At 38.7% G+C, this 19,694-nt stretch overlaps 1 protein-coding gene across 2 annotated transcripts in view; it reads left to right on the forward strand.

Annotated features, from left to right (window-relative positions):
• Nucleotides 1–19,694, forward strand: part of CNTNAP5 (contactin associated protein family member 5) — an 882,476-nt gene that overhangs the window by 728,917 nt on the left and 133,865 nt on the right. For both annotated transcript variants that reach the window (XM_060151536.1, XM_060151538.1), the window contains exons 15-16: nt 14,238–14,365; nt 14,540–14,710. In XM_060151536.1, coding sequence (XP_060007519.1) covers nt 14,238–14,365; nt 14,540–14,710 — 299 coding nt within the window. The remainder of the gene's footprint in view (nt 1–14,237; nt 14,366–14,539; nt 14,711–19,694) is intronic.

The raw sequence follows: 19,694 nt of genomic DNA on the forward strand, positions 1-19,694 counted from the left end.
AGAATCACATCACATCACTTAAAAGTGGAAACTTAGACCATCATATTGAAATGCTGCTACTCTCTCTTCTCCAAGACTTCCCACTGATCGTCTCTTCTACTCTGATTCCAGCCTCTCCCTCCTTTGACCTTCTTACTCGTTCACTAACCTTTGAACCCCTCCTATTGACTTCATCATTGAGGTTGTGCTCAGAGAAACTTTTCCTCAACTCTGGTGCTGTCATACCTCTTCCAACATGGATTACTGCATATTTCATAAGCCTTTCCTCTTCCTTTAGAGCCAGGGGAAAAGCCTCATCATGTGCCACTTTCTGTGGCCAGCAACATTTTATTTAATTTTAGATGTAGGTTTTGTTCAACAATCAACCTACGAAGGATCAAGAGAAATGATCTGAACTTCCCTTTGTAAAGATGCCCACTTCACCATGGCTGTCCTAGAGTTATGTTGAATATCTCATATATATATATATATATATATATATATATATATATATATTATACAGGGTATAGTGTATAAAATACTAAGAACATTTCAGTGTATGATTGTTAAGTGACAATGTTTCCTAGGAGTTGCAATATAGTAAACTGCTATCTACTAAATACTATACAAGCCTAAAATCAGTTTTCTGATTCACTTTACCAATCCAGGTGAGATAAGGAATTTCCTTTTATCATTCTCATGAGGGAGCAGATTCAGATTTAACTCTTCTAGATTTCACTGTTTTAGGACAAGTCATAACCTGTCATAAGCGATTCTGGAAAATAACTTATTATAGAGGCAACTGTACATACTATTCCAGCTGACATTTACTCATATATCACATGTCTAATGAGTGCCTACTCTGTGCAGTCAGGCAGTCTGCTGTGCAGAGAAAGTCAAGGGCATTACAATCCCTGCCCTTGAGGAACTCGCAGGACAGTGGAAAAGAAAAGCCTAGTTATTTAGCAGTAAATGTAACAGTGTGATGACTTCAGTTATAGACAGAAGCACACATGTGCTTCTGTGTCAACCTGGGGTGCCCATGGGCTGGGATAGTTCGATTTCAAGGAAAAGTGTAGTTAATTTCTGAAGGATCAGAAGAAGTGAGCTAAAGTTAGTATAGTACAGGTAGGTGCTGCCATGTATTCAGACACGGAAATGTGAAATAATATAAAAATCACTACTTCCCCCAAATATAAGTATCTTGGTATAGTTTCTGCACAGTTTTCATGTGGGGAACTTATAGGAGATGTAAGCAGGGAAGAAGGTCAAATCCAGATCATGAAGCTTCTTGTATGTGAAATAACAATGAGAGAGCTTTGCTTTGTCTGTAACAGGGGTTGTGGACATAGAACATACATTCAGAGTGAAACACAGCAGAGCCTTGTGGAAATGCATTCATTATTTAAATATCCAATTCTATTATTTACTACAGAAAGGTAAAGCACAAAAGCTGGCACTACTATGAAATGGTCATGTTCTTTAACATTCTTTCAACCTGATTCTTAGATAACATGTGGTCCAGCTGGCTTTCCATACATTTCAAACTTTTGTTTCAGACAAGCATGCCCCTTTTGGTGTCCGGGTGCTTCTAAGAAAGCTCAAACAGTTTTACCCTATAAACTTCCCTTAAGTTTCTGCTCTTGGTAAAGTTAGTCAGAATACTGATGTGGGCTGGTATAAACAAACTCATGGTCACCAAAGGGGAAAGGTGGTGGGCAGGAATAGATTGGGAGTCTGGGATTAACATATACACACTACTATACATAAAATAGATAATCAACAAGGACTTACTGTATAGTACAGGGAACTCTACTCCATACTCTGTAATAGCCTATAATGGAAAAGAATCTAAAGAAGAATATATATATACTCATATATATATCTGAATCACTTTGCTTTACAACTAAAACTAACACAACATTGTAAATCAACTATGCTCCAATAAATTTTTAAAGTTAATCATGAAAAAAAGTAAAATTAAATTACAAAATGAAAAAATTGGGAAAAAAAGTTAAGTACCGTATGCTGAAGTGTTCTTAGTATTGTATATACTATATCTCATATCATTATCCCAACAACCCCTGAGGTTGGTTTTATTAACTCCTTTCCCCAGAAAAGGAAACTGAGGCTCTGAGATGCTAAGTGACTTGGATAAGGTCACATGACTAAGTGGGTAGAGTTGGAATTCCAGCTGAATCCAAGGAAGCCCTGCTGACTACATCCAACTAGCTGCTAAGTTGGCATTTTGGGTTATGGCAGCTGGTGAGGATGCCAAAGAGACCCCTCCCAGGGCATCTCAGATCATATCACTGCACTGTGCATGTTGCTTTCTGCTAAGTCAGGTTGCTCTGAGAGCCTCAGCTATCTTCCAAGACTCTGGTAATTGGTAATATTTTATTCTGTTTTAATTAACCTCTGCAACTGAATCGCCTGCTGTCATATATTTCCGTGAGGCCCAAGTAAATGGGGAAAATGAGTATGTTGCGGGTAATGGGTGAAAGTAAGGCAGCTCAGAAGTGGAGGTGGGTGGAAGAAGGAAAAAGAAGTAATTCAAGGAACGCCCAAGGCACAATTCCTTCTTAGAATACTAAAGGTAAGCCTCAGGGAGACGTGGATCAGGTATACTATGGAGCTGACTTCTCCTGGGGTTTCCATCCCAGCTAAAGAACTAAACAGGAAAAAAAAAAGATAAATGAGAAAACTTGTCATGAATAACAATCTCACAGTAAATGATTGTTTGCAAAGGAACTTCTCTTCAACATTGATTAAGCCTATAGACATCCCCCCAATCAGGTGTTCTCTGATTTAACCACGTCAGATGGATGGGCTGCTGAGAACAAGAAAGGAAACTGGCGACAGCTCCAAGCCTGGGGATCACACAGGAGAGGGTTGGGCTGTGTGAGGGGTGGAACAACAGTCATCTGGGTAGAGGGGTACAAAATGGGACACAAAGGATGGTGGTAGAGGGGTAAAAAGATGGTTGGGTGATGAGGAGAAGCCAGAGAGATGGTCCAAGGTGTGCCTCTTCGTGATGGCCCATGGCCCGGATGAAAAGTTTTCTCATCCAGACAACCAGGTAGAGCTAAGGTGAAGCTCTCTTTTCTAACAGCAGGACATTCTTTTATTTATTCATAAGCAAGTATAGACATTTTTATGTGAGTTTTAGTAACTCTGTTCTTTGCCTCTTGCCCTTACTTCACCCTTGTATGAAGCGACATGGCACAGAACAGAAGGAGGAAATGGCATAAAGTTTAAATTCTGGTTATCTGATCATCCAAAAAAGGAAACTTATTGTTCTTGTTTTTTTTTTTTGTTTTTTTTGTTTTTTTTTTAAGCAGGATATTTAAGGGATTTCTTTTTTTTCTCAGCATGTGGAATCCTGGAGCTTCAAACTACTCTTTAGCCCTAGAGTCTACTTCTCTGCCACAAAGAAATTGTTTAATAAATGGTGCTAAGCCATGAGTGAAAGATGGGTGAATGACTCCTGTTAAATATATTTTTACCTCTCTGTCATTTGGTACATTGGGCCATGGTGATTCTAGAATTAACTGATATTTGCTGCATTGTTGGCTGTTACCCACCTTTTATTATCTCCCCAGAAATATTTACTCAAAATTTAACCTCAACTTTTTGCTGCAGGTTGATTTTCTCCCAGCTAATCAAAGTGTAGCTAGAAGTGATCACGCTGCTCCCAAAGTTATCTTTTTAAACTTTTGTCTTGAGCTGTTCTGTTTGTAAAGACGTGTCTAAACCAGCCCCAGGACCTTGACCTTCACAAGGGCCCTTCACTCCTTTCCCTGGAGACTTAATGAGACAATTGCCTTTAGGAAGAAGATGCTGGTTACATCCAAGAGTTCAGAGTTTTGCTGTTTCCTCACGTAGGATATTCTTTGCTCTCTCAGGCATCCTTTGATTTCCCCAAAATCTCCACCTCTGGGATCTCCACACTTAGTGCAGTGAGGATGCTTCAGACTCGGTAGTGTCCTAAATGGGGCAGGAATTCTGAATCCTGAAAGAAAAGAAAGGCTCTATCTCTTATTTTAAAAAAAAATTATATTGTACAATCTCAACTGGTGACAATTTTTTTTTTTTTTTTTTTTTTGGTCAGTACGCGGGCCTCTCACTGCTGTGGCCTCTCCCGTTGCGGAGCACAGGCTCCGGACGCGCAGGCTCAGTGGCCATGGCTCACGGGCTCAGCCACTCTGCGGCATGTGGGATCTTCCCGGACTGGGGCACGAACCCGTCCGTGTCCCCTGCATCGGCAGGCGGACTCTCAACCACTGCGCCACCAGGGAAGCCCTGGTGGCAATTTTTTATTCATGAATGTTATTTATGAGCTATTCCATGTAGAGATTAGGAAGGCTTTATCTGGATTTTTACTCACTCAGTCCCCGAATTCCACATGCATCTAGCAATGTAGTCAGAGCCAGAGCCTTGGGTTGGAAAGAATATGTTTGGCAATAGTAGGTTCTTCATACATTAACTTCTGAGTGAATGAATGAATGATTTTTTTTCCTTTCTCCCCATACTCTCTTCCTAGAAAAATATGCCCTCCCCTTGCTAGGTATGTTCTGCTGTTTTATTCCTTAAATTGTCACTTAAATTATATATCCTGGGGCAACTTGATACTGACTGGTTTACACTAACAATCCCACGACTGGGTTTCGGATTGTTTTTATTTTATTTTATTTATTTTTATTTATTTATTTGTTTGTTTATTTATTTTGGCTGTGTTGGGTCTTTGTTGCTGCGTGCAGGCTTTTTCTAGTTGCAGCGATTGGGGGCTATTCTTCATTGCCGTGCACGGGCTTCTCATTGCGGTGGCTTCTCTTGTTTCAGAGCACGGGGTCTAGGTGTGCGGGCTTCAGTAGTTGCAGCACGTGGGCTCAGTAGTTGTGGCTCCCAGGCTCTAGAGCGCAGGCTCAGTAGCTGTAGCTTGTGAGCTCTAGAGCGCAGGCTCAGTAGTTGTGGTGCACGGGCTTCATTGCTCCGTGGCATGTGGGATCTTCCCGGAGCAGGGCTCGAACTCGTGTCCCCTGTGTTGGCAGGCAGATTCCTAACCATTGCACCACCAGGGAAGCTCCTCAGATTGTTTTTAGATAGAGTGTTTTGTGATACATCTGATAGGACATGATAGAAGGCATCACACACTCAAGGAAAAGCAAAAAGGAACAATACAAAAATGGGAAAGCACAACTTCTAACCAGGGTTTGATCATTTAAAACTAACATATCACATCATTATCTTAAAGAATTCTAGATGGAGTAAAATAGTTAATACTTCACCAAGGGTAGCATTAAGGACTGTTTTTGTGCTTTTTGTTCAATGATGCCACCATGCTCTCGTCTATTTGAAAAATTTCCAATAAGCAATTTAAGACCTGTTGGTTCCAGAAGACAAAACATAGCTATGAAATACTCTTTTTTTATGATTATAGGAAACACAAATATAGACTGAGGCTTCAGTTGCCTCAGTTACTTGTCAAGCTGTACAACTTTATTATCTCTAAGTTGTCTGTAAAGTCACATTACACATTTTGGGTAATTGCAAAATCATGAGTAGCAGAAATAGATAGGACTCAAGATTAAAAGTTTGCATTTCTTTAGTATATTTTATACAACATTTTGATTTCGGCAATTGTATACCAAAAATATTATCATTTGACTTAAGAATGCAATGAGACTTTGGCTTCTATGTTAATGTGCCTACTTGCCACTAAGTAGCATTACTCACCTAATAGTAGTTCTTACTCAGGACCAAATTAGAGGAGCTGCTTACCTTTTTGTCTGCTCTTTAAGTTTGCTTACAGCTCTCAGTTCTGATTCATCTGACTGAGGTATCTATATTTAACAATGCCCAAGGAGAATAATTTATCCTGATTTTTAAAATTTAGGAGTTTTTTATTACAAAATAAATATGTCCTATTATTATTATAAAAAATTCAAATATTTCAGAAATATTAAATAAAAAGGAAGCTCCTTCCTCACTATCACTTCGTATCCTCTTACTTCCACCCAACATGTAAAATTTTATACCTAGAGATAATAGTGGGGCATGTAGGGCACATCTACATATAAATATCTTCCTATGCACATACCATATTTGTTAATATGAAAGTTCATTCAGTTTTTACGAAATGTGAAATTGTATTAAATGTGTTATCTGCAGCTTGTTTTTCTACATGAACTATGTCTTGAAGAGCTTTGACTTGGCATCATTAAATAAGCATAAACATGAATGCCTCCTGTCCATTTTAATGACTGAAAAGTGAGTTGTATCATAACTTACAGTTTATAATAAAATAATAAACATTTTATTTTTACTTTGTTTATTTATTTTTTTGTGGTATGCGGGCCTCTCACTGTTGTGGCCTCTCCCATTGCGGAGCACAGGCTCCAGACGCTTAGGCTCAGCGGCCATGGCTCACGGGCGCAGCCGCTCCACGGCATGTGGGATCTTCCTGGACCGGGGCACGAACCCATGTCCCCTGCATCGGCAGGTGGACTCTCAACCACTGTGCCACCAGGGAAGCCCTAAACATTTTATTTTTAAATGATGTTTTAATATTAGAAAAAAATATTGCAATGAACATTTTTGAGTCTTGACATACTTTATTTTCATTTTTAAAGTTATTATTTCTATTGCATAGATTTCTGGCTTAGAATTGTTAAATCATCCACTTTTCTATTTTGATGAATGTGGCCAAATTGTTGAAGGGACTTAGGATTTTATACAGACCACAAGCGAGTCAGTTCAGAACTGGCCTCCCTGAATCTGAGGTGAAATGATAGTCTCTTTGAGCAAGTGGCTTCACCACAGAACTCACTGGGGGTCAAAACAGAGCCACACAGGAAGACGTTAATTACAACCTCCTTTGGCTCAGAACTTGCTAGAACCCTTCAGCAGGTGTGGACAGCTCTGACAGGACCCTGGTGATGTTGTATTCCCCTTCCGTTCTTCCTCTCAGTGTTTGTCATTTCTATCACGCCTGGTCCTGCTCTGAGATCCATGGCAACACGTTCAGCTACCTACAAATAAATACATTCTCTGCATTATTTTCAAAAAGTAGAGTCTTCATCATTAAGAAGAAGAAGGAGGAGAAACAGAGGAGAAACAGTTTTATCTCCTTTACAAATCTGCCTTCTAGATTTTTAGTGAAAATATCATGAAGTAATACATGAACTCAGAACACACACAATTGTGGCTACTTATTCTGGCAGCACCCTCATTTTCTGGATGTAAAATATAATTGACCTCTATGTGATATCACATTATGTACTGGGATGATCAAATCCTGTATTTCTCACTTAGTGACTGTCATTTAGCCTCTCTGAGCTTCAGGCTCTTGTTTGATTTAAGAAAAGAAAAATAAAACCAAAAAGAGAGAAAGAATGCCTATCTCTGGGGAGTGCTGGCTAAGTTGGCATTAATTTGCTCGTCTAACAGATATGCCAGGTATTTAGTTCTCAAAAATGTGTTAGTCATCATTTTTATTATTATTTTCTTTATTTTTACAGTATCTTAAATGAACTATGAGGCAATATTGACTTATAGAAGTTAAACTAATTTCTACGAGAGCTATGCATACATATATGCAATAAAATGCATAAGATAACTAACTAGCATACCAAAGCAATCCAATATATCCTTCAGCCATCACGCTCTAGGTGAGACTAGGAAAGAGCACTGAAGACCCTTCTCTCCAAAATGGTGCTGCCCTCTGAAAGTTCACTGGTAAAACTCACCATGTCATGGTTGGAGTGTTTCTGCCTCCATGGAACTCAACCAGGAGACTGCTTGTTAAGTGTGTCACCGAAGAGTTTGTGGACTCCCAGAATTCCTGTCAAGGTGACCTATGTGTAATCTCAGAGAATGCAGGGCTGGAAAATCATTGCAAATTAGTCAACTGAAACCTAATCAAAGGGTATCTCGTGTGGAGAAAGCCTGTGTGAATGGAATGAGGAGAGTCAGCCCGAAACCCACAAGGACAACTCAAGGACTCAGGGCCAGGTTATTCCAGCCCTGCCTGGAGAAGATGTACACAAATGTGGGAAACGTAGTTTCCACTCACGAGAGAGCCGCTCTCTGCAGGAGCCAGACGAGGCCTGGGGAACAGGAGAGCACACCGGTTATGGCAAAAGTTTTGCTTCCAACCCTAGCCTCTCCACTTGCCAACAGTGACCTCTGAGAAGTTGTATCTCCTCTCTCAACCTCTGTTGCCTCTGCTGTACAAGACAGGCAATGTTATAACTCCATCATAGGGCTGTTCCGAGGGTGAAACAAGATCAGGTGTAAAACTCTATTTGTGTGCTCACCTGGCCAGGGAAAGGCAAGAGGTGGCTCCCATCCTCAGGTCCTGAGATGTGAGATGCTCAGCCGAACCCCAGAGCCATCAGTAAGTTTAAGAATAGCAGCCTCACACCCAAGCAGGGCCTCTAACATGTGGATCTTTTTCTTTAGGAAGAACTCCTCCAGTAAAAGGCAAGGGTGGCTTTAAATTGCATTTTATTTTCTACTCTAATATGTTAAATATTTTGGAATTTGGACCCTACCTGTAAGAGATAGAGACTTCTTTACAAGGTTTGGAGCAATAAAGTACATCTTGCGGTCCACATGTGTGAGTATGTTTCTGGAGGTGTGGACATGAGTGAGAGGGAGGGAGGGGGCAGAGCGAGGAAAAGTAGGGGGCAGGTCAGGTGACTATCTCCCAGACCCAGTCTGACTCTGGGCCTCAGAGTAAAACTGAGGCCAGGAGGATGAGGATAGTGCAACTGAACAGAGACCTAAAGTTGGGGAGTTTGGTGGAAGTTGTCGGTCAAGAATGAAGGAGGAAGTGAGGAAAAGAGGAGAAATGAAGATCCGCAGGTGTACGGCTTCAGCAGCTGAGAGCCTGGGACCAAGGCATTGACAGAACTGAGTAACAAGTAGGGTGGCCGATCCCTGGGGAAGTGACCAGTGGAGGGGTTTGGGCATATTAGTTAAGGGTTGACGATTGACGTCCAAAGGAGATCTTTCATAGGCAGTTGAATGAATATGTATTCCTCAGAAAATGCATGTGAGTGTGTGAGTGTGTGAGTGTGTGTGTGTGTAACAGGAAAGAAAGCAGCACTCTAAAATGCTGCAGCATCGTGGAGTAAGTTAGGGACTGGCATTTCCATTCTGTGGAAACGAGCGATTCTCTGACGTTTCAGGGGGCTGGAAGGAGAAGAGGTCAATTTTGGTAGGTCTGGGAGGAGGGTGAGAGAGAAGAAAAAATGCAGACTTTCTGTGAAGAGCTTTTATGGCACTACTGAATGTTTCTTTCTTTCTTTCCTATCCAGAACAGGTTAATCCAATGATGCCTTCAAAAACCTTCAAGTACTCCTTGCTAGTACTTTTTAAAATCAGTTTTATACTCGTAAAATCCGGAGGGCCGTTTACATTTCTTAACAATAAAGTAGTATTGGGTAAACTTTGGCTGTATTCATATACTAAGACCAGATTTTGTTTTCTCACACCTATTTGAGAAGAGCCCTATGGCTTCAGTTTTCTTAAAGTATTTACAGAAGAAATGTAGTTTCTGAAAATGTTAAATATATGCCAACATCATCTTGTTTTGTCCCTCATGTTTCTTATACTAGGGACTAAAATCAAGATTCCGGATATGGCCTGGTCAGTGTGGGGCGCAGCTAAAGGGATATTATCCTCTGGTGTGGACTTGTCTATGTGACCACAGTCAACGTTTGCACTTGCTGTTTTGTCAACCAAGTGACCCTTGAGCTCGTTGTGAGCTTCTTGTCATCTAATCCCTTAGGTTCTTCTTTTTTTTTTTTAAGTCTCAATAAGGAAGACAAAAGGGAAATAATGCCTTAACTAAAGTTAAGATAGAATTACTGTCAAGCATTGATATGGCGTTTAGACTTGCAGAGCTGTTTATGGGCCTCATCCTGGCTATACCTCTTTTGCAGTCACAGCAAATGGAGGGCTTCATGTCTCCCACTCAACAGAAAGGTATGCAGAGTTTCCTGAGAATAATTCATTCAGAGTCACACAAGGGCTTCCAAGGGACCTGAGGTCTTGAGTTCTTTGCATAATTTTCTAGGTTTATCTTCCTTATCAATAACGTGTTATATGTTACTTTTGGGTGACTGAAAGAGAGAAGAATATAAAAAGGAAAAAAAAATCTCTCTTAATAAGCTCAGTCACCCAAATGATGCTATAAAAAGAATTGCAGCAGTTAACCGAAAACTGACAGGAAAAAAAAAAAAAGCAGTATATGAGTTTTCACTGCACTTTAATGATACACTAAAGAAATCAGTAGCCCCTGTTCTGCTCTGCAAACCTGATTTTGGTAAAGTCCCTAGTTTCAGATAGAAAAACTAAGAGGAGACCACATTGGCTAATTCTGTGCCATACTTTTTCTCTTGAGAATATTTGAGTCTTTTCCTTAATGTGCATGTTTTATCATTAGGTCACATGTGTTTCTTGAGGACCATGTGTCTGTTACCTATTCTTTGTGCCCTTCAAGCTTCCATAAGCTGGGATCTTTGGCTGGCCAACAGTGCGGCACTTTTTTCTTATTTTCCTTTCAAAAATTCTTTGTGTTTTACATTTTTTTTCACACTTGACTAGGAATTTCAATAGCTATTTATTGAATCCTTACTATGTGTTAGTCAACATGTTAAGTTTTATATACATTATCTACTTTGATTTATACAACAACATCGAATTAGTATTATTATCCCCATTTAAGAGATTAGGAAACTGAGTCCCAGGCTGACCTCATGACATCATACAACCCATGTGTTGAGGCACATGTTTTAAGCTAGGTCCGTCTGGCCTAATGACAATTCTTTCCCACTACAACACAATCATTTTTGTACTTATAAAGTACATAAGCACCCTGTGCCTTTAGGAAGAGTCTTGTATATTCTTCTAAAGGAAGACAAAGTCTGTAAAGTGTTTGCCCTTGAGAAGACAAGTTCATACAGAAGCCAAAGGAAAACAACTTCGTGTGTAGAACATCAACTCTACAGCTGCAGTTTGTATCATTTTTTATGCCACCCCCCAAATATTCTACCCATTAATACTTTGAAATGTTTGAATCAGCCTTGTCGTTCACACATTGAATTAAATCCAAACACTATTCTCACTGTGATGCTAAGAGCATGAATGAACTTGCAAAGTCTCTTGATGCCCAGGTGGCCTGTAGGCTGAACACAGCCCTCACCTGTGTTTTTTGTTTGTTTGTTTGTTTTTGTTTTTTTGTTTCTTTTGCGGTACACGGGCCTCTCACTGTTGTGGCCTCTCCCATTGCGGAGCACAGGCTCCGGACGCGCAGGCTCAGCAGCCATGGCTCACGGGCCCAGCCGCTCCGCAGCACGTGGGATCTTCCCGGACCAGGACACGAACCCGTGTCCCCTGAATCGGCAGACGGACTCTCAACCACTGCGCCACCAGGGAAGCCCACCTGTGTTTTATTGGTCAGTTTTATTGCAGTGTTGATTCCCACCATACTTTTTTTTTTTTTTAAGAATTTTAAATCCATTTCTATGATTTGAAAAATTGAGAAGTTTTACGTTGATATTCCAGTCTGGCCCACTGGTCCTACATTCATTAAGAGCATAATTACCTGTTAGGAATGACTATCTCCGTCTCCTATAGACAGAATACTACTTCCTCCCAGTCTTCCTCTTGTTCTTTCTCTCTCTCTCTTTCTCCCTGACACTGAAGCTGTTTGTCATGTCCCATTTATCACCTAACACAAAGCTGGCTTCATTCATTTTTATTACTTTCCTTGACCCTGTAGGCATTTGAGTTTGTTTCTACCACATTAAACAACTTTGGAGAGATTTTTAGATTTTATATAAAAAGTATTTTTGGTAATATGCTCTGCATCATCAAACTAAATATGAAGTTCTTTTTCTCTGTTATTTGGAAGAGATTTTTATTCTTGGAGCAATTTTATATATTCCAACACTTTGGCGCCAGGACATCAAATTGATACAGGCAAGATGCCATAGTGTATGAGGGAGACAGTACTTGGCACTCCTGGACAGACTTCAGAATCTACCATTTTCACCTTGAAAATGAAAGAAGAATTAGGGAGAAATAAAATCCTATAGTAATGTAGAGTTTCTACAGGAGTTTGATCTTTATTCCACTTTGGTTACTTGAAACTTGCTTTGCAATGTCTGCTTGAAAAAATATTAGAACATGAAGATTCTAATTTTATTCTGTGTATATGTGACATTCATAGATGTGCTTTCAAATAGACACAAGAATCTTATTCCAGATCCTTTGATTGGCCTCTAAATACAGGTACTCAAATTACAGACAGTGGATAGTGCATTTCTTTACATTTTGGGTGAACAGACTTGTAAGGGTATACGTACAGGTGAATATTTGATTTGTTTATAACCAAGATGAATTAGTGCGTTTTTCTACAGATCTCAGGAGTTGTATGTCTAATCTTAACATTTAATTTTCCATAGTGTGGAAACCTCCAATACAGAATCATAGCTTGATGTATGAAAAGATAAATTGACTTGCCTGAGGCTGCAGTGATTCAGGGGCAAAAATGAGAACTCAAATGAGTGTTAACACCACTATTTTTTGAGCATTTACCATAGATCAGGCACTGTGACTATATCATATCATTTAATTCTCTCTATAACTCTGTGATATGGGCATTACCTCCATTTTTCAACTGAGGATACTGTGGAATCTCAGAAATAAAATAATTTGCCCAAGCTAATGCAGGTGGAAACTGGAGATCCGGGATTTCAGAACAAATCTGTGTGCTTCTAAATCTATGTCCTTAAAACACATCATCACACTATTTGAACCTTGCCATGCATCCTTAATTCATAATTTGACACATTTTTTCTTTGTCTTTAGTCTCAGAGCTGTAAATAATATGCAAAGGATGCTGAAATATAACGTTGATTTTGAGTGTTTTTTGAGTGTTGTGTTGATGTCTTTGTGTCTACAGAGAGAGAACCAATATGAATTAGCTCCTCTGTGTTCTCATAAACAAATTGCTACATCATATACCTTGCTTTGATTGTTGTGGCTTGGTGCTGTGTCTCCCAGTTCCCAGGAACAGACAAGATGATCCATCCTGTGCTTACTTGAGGCTGTGTGGCTGAACAGTCCAACCCACCCATGTGCAATTATCAGACTGCCTTATATAATTCATTTCAGCTCAGATTAACATATATTTATGGCATACTTGTTAAATTTAGGGCTGAGATAGACACCAAGTGACTAGACCCCTGCCCCTTCTACCCTGTGGCCATAGACAAGTTATCTCATATCTCTTAGCCTCAGTTTCCTCATTTGTGATAGAAATAATGGTACCCACTGCATAGGTGTGTTAATTTTCCCCTAGTATACTTCTGGCTCAAAATCACTGCATATTCACTCAATGTCAGTTTCCTACCTACATTTCCTTTTTACTCTCAGTAAAATGGTGTGTCCTTACCATGAGTCCAAAAACACAACTCAAAAAAAAAAAGGAGACGCAAGAGGGAGGAGATATGGGGATATATGTATATGTATAGCTGATTCACTTTGTTATAAAGCAGAAACTAACATATCATTGTAAAGCAATTATACTCCAATAAAGATGTTAAAAATAAAAGAAGGAAAACATGAATAGCTTAACCCCATTCATTTTTAACTTTCTTGTCAAAGGATGACTAGTCAGTTTCCTAATTGCATAATTAACAGAGACAAAGCCAGAGTCATTAACTACAAAGGTCTCTAAAACAGAAAAAAAATAAAAAGCAACAAACCACCTTAAAAGGTGATAAGAAACATCCTAAACTGATTAAAACCTGTTGGCAGGTGGCTGAAACAAGTCCTTGGAGTGATTTTAAGTGGCTTTGTGATGCTTATTTCAAATTAGTTACTGAGATAGCTGATCTCTTCATGGAAAGAGAGGCAATGTTTCATGTTCCATCAGCACTGCGTTGGGCAGGTGGGGTCTGTGAGCTACAAAAAGCAGCAGCAAGCTCTGTAAACTATCTGCTTTTCTGGAAAGACTTAAGGAAGATGTAAAATGCTCTTGTTTTTGGAAGCTGGCCATGGGTTTTGTAATTGGCATCCCAGACTTTCACGCATACCTATGAGATGAAAGGCCCTCTGTTATTCCCCTGCTGCCCCAAACCTGCAGCAACCAGCCAAATCACTTTTGAAAAGAGGAGGCTTGTTAAAGAATCCCTAGATTATCCACATTTTCTCCTTTCTTTTCTTAAATTTATGTTTTGCAGGACAAATGATACTGGCTTTCTTTCCTTCAAAGACCACTTGCCTGTCACTCAGATAGTTATCACTGATACCAACAGATCAAACTCAGAAGCTGCTTGGAGAATTGGTCCCTTGCGTTGCTATGGTGACCGTGAGTACTAAATTGAAAGATTTCTCTCTGTCTTACATAAGCACAAGGTGTTTTATTCCCTTATCCTTTTTCCCTGCAGTGTCCCCCAGTCTAGAAAATTATCTACATGCCCAGTGCTTTCCTGTACCTCATTCAAAAACAATGAACCATACTCAGGATTTTTTTCATTTTCAGGACACTTCTGGAATGCAGTATCATTTTATACAGAAGCCTCTTACCTCCACTTTCCTACCTTCCATGCGGAATTCAGTGCTGACATTTCCTTCTTTTTTAAAACCACGGCTTTATCTGGAGTTTTCCTAGAAAACCTTGGCATTAAAGACTTCATCCGACTTGAAATAAGCTGTGAGTGTTCTCATTTATGAATTTAATATAACTGGTCAACAGAAGTTTTAATCTTATCTTTGCCACCAACAACTAGTGTACTATTTAGATTATCAAATTAATCTCCCTGGGCCTCTGTCAAATTAACAATGATAATTTCTAGTTCCTCCTTATGCTTTTTGTTTTATTATTACTTATCAGTGTTTAAAGAGTCATTCTGTCCTCAAACTAGTGCATTCCCAAAATTCCCATAGATATTTATTTACAGTGTCTTTTTTCTGATCCATGGGCATTTATTACCTATTCTTTTAAGCTTCCACACAACGGAACTTTTTCATTGCAATTTCTATGGAAAGCTGAGAACATTAGTATTCTGCATTCTGTTTGTACTTGAAGTCAAATTTTTGTTGTACTTTTTCTCTGCAAGTAATTTCTTGACTTATTTCCCATCACCAGGCATATGTGACTGACCAATCAGAATTTCCATTGTTTCTCTACCACTTCACCTTGAACAGGGGTGTATCTAGTGAGTTTGGTGTCAGGACATGGATCATTTTTTAACATCCCATCTCCTATATACAAGTTATATTAAGAAATAATCATAAAGTTAAATGAAAAGTAGTACAAATGCATATGGGGAAGTGTTCTGTTAATGAACTTTTATATGTAATCATGCCAATAAAAATATTCCAGTACAAAAAAGAAACACAATACAATAAAGAATTTTAATCTCATTCATTCATTTTTTATATAAAAGGGAAAAATACCTACATATTGGTCTGTTCAAGTAATACTTGTAACATTAAATGTTCTGTTCCTTAGACTTGACTTATGTAAATTTGTGAATGAGTTCATCAGAATTGATTTTCTTTGCATGTTCATGTTCAAAAGAGAGTATAATCAGATTTGTCCATTTATCTTCTCTCTTACTGATCAAAGGATACTTTTTATTAACTTTAAAATGTTTTTCACATTAAGCAATAGGTATAAACATTTTAGAAAAGATTTTAAACATAAGGCTAAGTTTGATAGAGATTCCTAAAAATCCCATTTTACAATAAATTCCAGAAATTGCTATAATCTCTATGTATTTTTTTCATGATCAATGTAAGCATCTTTCAAATAGCTCTGAAATAAAAAAAACACTAAAATATTTTTATTAGAAAATTCATCATGGGTTACTATTCTACTTGGTAAAACCTTACAGAGTTCCTAAGGTTTTGGAGTTGCTTAAGCTCTCTTTGGGTGCAATTTGTGTTCACAGCCCCTGTGGTACTATATATTCCTTGTTCAACAGCAGATCTGAGTTAAACAATGATAGCACAGTAACCGTAAAAATGGGAAATCAGAAATTGAGCTCTTATTCTTAAAAACAAACACATATTTTAGTCTGCATGTTCAGGAGCCAATGGTACGTCAGGAGTTCTCTATGTTAACTTTCTTCTTGAATATAATATGTGGTAGGTAATAAAATGTACTCTTTGAAGCTTACACATTATTAAAAATTAATACTAACATCAGCGTTTGTTACAACTTAAACCTACAAAATTTCCCCCCCACCCCTGGTGGAGGAATGTTTCATTGCTGACATTATTTAGAATTACTGTTGTGTGGCAATAATAAAAAAAAAAGATCTACTTTTAGTTGCTTTTGCTAGTTTTCTGATTCTCTGCATTCATTATACCCACTTCTTTCTTATACACAAGGTGGACTGCTCCCGCCATCTAGCCCTTATTAAAGCCATGACCATGAAGACTTATGCTTTTCGTTATGTGCCTCATTTACCTGGTTTTAAATACATGTTTTCTATGATTTGATTGTGGCAATTGACCATATTACAATCATAATGTGACAGCATGAAATACCCTTGAAAACCTAAGTAATAATGTCTTAGCAACAGAAACGTGGAAATTTGAGACCTCCAGAAAAAGAGACAAAGGTGCTGGCTGGAGGAGATGGCTGAAGTGCATGTACAGGTCTCCTGCAGAGCACAGAGCAGCTAAGTGTTTCTTCTGCAGCTACAGCCCAATACAAGGAAAGGCATCTCTTTAACTGGCAGTTGTAATCTCCTTTTACTCCAATGATTTAGACTATTAATGGCAGGAAGCTCTTGTGGCTTTAGTGTGAAATAAGATCCCTCATAGCTACCTTGGCCAGGCTTTAAATATGTGGAGTTGAGTGCCAGTCATTTCATAATATGGATATAATAACCTCAATGTAAATTTAATAACAATCAGGCCCTAAGGCCTTTCGATTCATTAAAGCAGCAGCAAATGTCATGGCATATTATCACAAGGTAATGAGTGATGATTTCGTGTTAATTATATTTCAGTGTCCAATTTGTTTGAACTTCCTCATACTATATTTTGTCCTTTGGGTTGCACAAAAATGTTTTCAGTGCAAGTGGTATTAAATCTGATAAAAATTTAAAATCCATTGATGTCATTGTTCAGGGCACACTTTTTCACCAGATCAGAGAATATGTATTTTTTGAAAGAGGAAGATTTTGTATAAACTTTTTTAAAGTACGAGGCCTCAAAATTTTCAAAATATTTTGTTTTATTATTATTATTTAAAGGGAAAAACAGACAAACAAATGGGGCTTATCTTGCATTTCTTACTAACAGCTGCACTCAACCTATGTCTTTTACACAGATGGAATTTTCACCCTAAAGTGTTCATAGTAAGATTCCTCTACAGATCATCTTCTTAGAAAGAAAATGGCCTTCACATAAATGTAGTAGATTTCTCAAGTAGATCTCTTCCTCATCCCCAAGGAGTATTCCTCTCTAACTATCTGAACAGAAGTTTTCAAAATTGATGTATCCGAATTGTTGGACAGGGAACAAGAAGTTTACATAAAATTTTCAATTTATTTCTTTCTGGGTCACTTCCAACTAAGACATTTGAATTTTGTAGCTTTAAGATTAGTCCATATTCTATGAAAGGCAAGATGCTTCATTATGTCCTCAAGTCTTAATGGATTTGTTCCAAATGAGACTGAGAAAAAAATAGCTATTTTGACAATTAGCTCATAATGGCTGTGCAGGTTGAAACAGATATTTTGGAGTGGATGGGGGACGAGAAGGAAATGACTGTTGCGATCAGTATGGCATAGCGGAAAGAGACTACTGGTGAGAATCCAATGTGTATTCTAATTTCTGTTTCTCTAACTCTAATTGTGAGCAAGTTCCTCACCCCTTCAGTGCTTATTTATGAAAATGGAATTGTTGATGCCCATATATCGATCAGATGCATTTGGCTGCAATTAAAAGAAAATTCAATCTTAACTGATAGACACAAGGATGGGAATTTATTGGTACCAGGACAGGTGACCAAGTCCGGAATTGGTGGGGCACTTTATTTCTGGTTGGATTCAGGAGTTTAACAAATGTTAGCAGTGGTCTAATTTATTTCTCTCCCTGCTCTGACTTCTGAATCTCTACTTCCGTCAAGGCTATCTTTCTCTCAAGAAGGAGCCACATTTCAGCTGGTGGGAAAGCACTTCTTTGCCAGCTGTCCACACAATCCTCCTGATATGCAGCTCCTCTGACTACCTAGGAACAAATGCCTCTAGACAGGGAAGTAAAGATTTCAGACTGGTTTTGCCAGAGCCCAGCCTTACCCCTTGGGTGGTAGGGGCAGCTAGCTGACATTAAAGCCTGTAGGGGAAAAAAAAATCATTTTCATTCCTAAAAGTCTGAGTTCTTGGCTGAGAATCATGTGATAAAAGACAGAATAACAAGAGGAAAAACAAACAGAAGTTTATTAACATGTATACCTCATGTAGGGATGGGAGATACCCAGAGGAAAGGAGTGACTCAACGAGGTGACTTAGACCTCCAGTTCATATGACATCTATAAGAGAGAACAATAAATTTTTGGAAAAATAATAGGATAAAGGAAAGCAGTTTTAGGCTTTGAAAGTAGAGATAAAAGCTAGTTAGTCAAGTTTGTTATGTAGATTCTTCTGGTGGCATCTCGAGGCTGATAGGGTCTAACGTTGTCTCCAGGTGATTAATATTTGTCCTCTTGGTAGAGAGGGGAGGAGGGATGGAGGAACAACTAAATCTATATCTATGTCCTCAGCTATATCTATATATCTAGAAATTTGAGTTCTGACTTTCAAATGTATCATATCAATAATATTACCAACTGTGATGGTAACTTGAAGATACAATCCTCAGATCCTCAAGAATAGGAAAGATTAATTCTAACAATAATTACATTTATACTAAATGGTTGAGTACTCTAATTAGACATAGTACTGAATGTTTTATATTCATTATTTAATTTTGTTTTCAAATAATCTCATCTATAATCATCAAGACATTGCATTATGATTTTCATGTTCAACTCACAGTCCAATATGCAGATGAGGAAGGTGAGCCTTGAGAGGGTAAATAACACACCCAGCATCACCCAGTAAGATTCAGAATCCAGGATTCAATTCTCTGTTCATTCGAACAACTCCTTACTCTGCTTTGCAAAACTGTCTCAAGAGCCAAGAATGTTAGAAGGTGAGAAAATAGCATGATTTTCCTCCATGTTTTGAGGCATAGGACATTCAGCAGGTCTTTACAACTTAATGCAAAACTGTGTGTGCTTTTTTTTCTGGAATAGGAGCCACAGCTGCCATCAGTGCCTCCAAGAGTCCATGTCTCCAAAAATGTTTAACAATATTTCATTTACTTCTCATTCTACAGATGAATACATGGGAGGTCAGAGAGGTTAGGAGACTACATTAAGGCCTTGCATCTTCTTCTTTATTCCATTATGGTGCCTGAGACATCTCACATGCCTGACCTGTGCAGGGCTGAGAACACAGAGATGGTGTCACAGTTTGAGGAAGGAAGAGCATTGTACAGGAGACTTAGAAGGCATCGTCTCATCTCCTAGGACCACTTGGTGTACAATCTCTCATGCTTGTGGCAGTTTCCTCCACTTGACATGCCCCTTCTTGGTCAGTCTTCTCAAAAGTACACCATGAGCTCATTTTGTTTCA

This window comes from Lagenorhynchus albirostris, chromosome 6 (assembly GCF_949774975.1).
Source record: "Lagenorhynchus albirostris chromosome 6, mLagAlb1.1, whole genome shotgun sequence".
NCBI lineage: Eukaryota > Metazoa > Chordata > Mammalia > Artiodactyla > Delphinidae > Lagenorhynchus > Lagenorhynchus albirostris.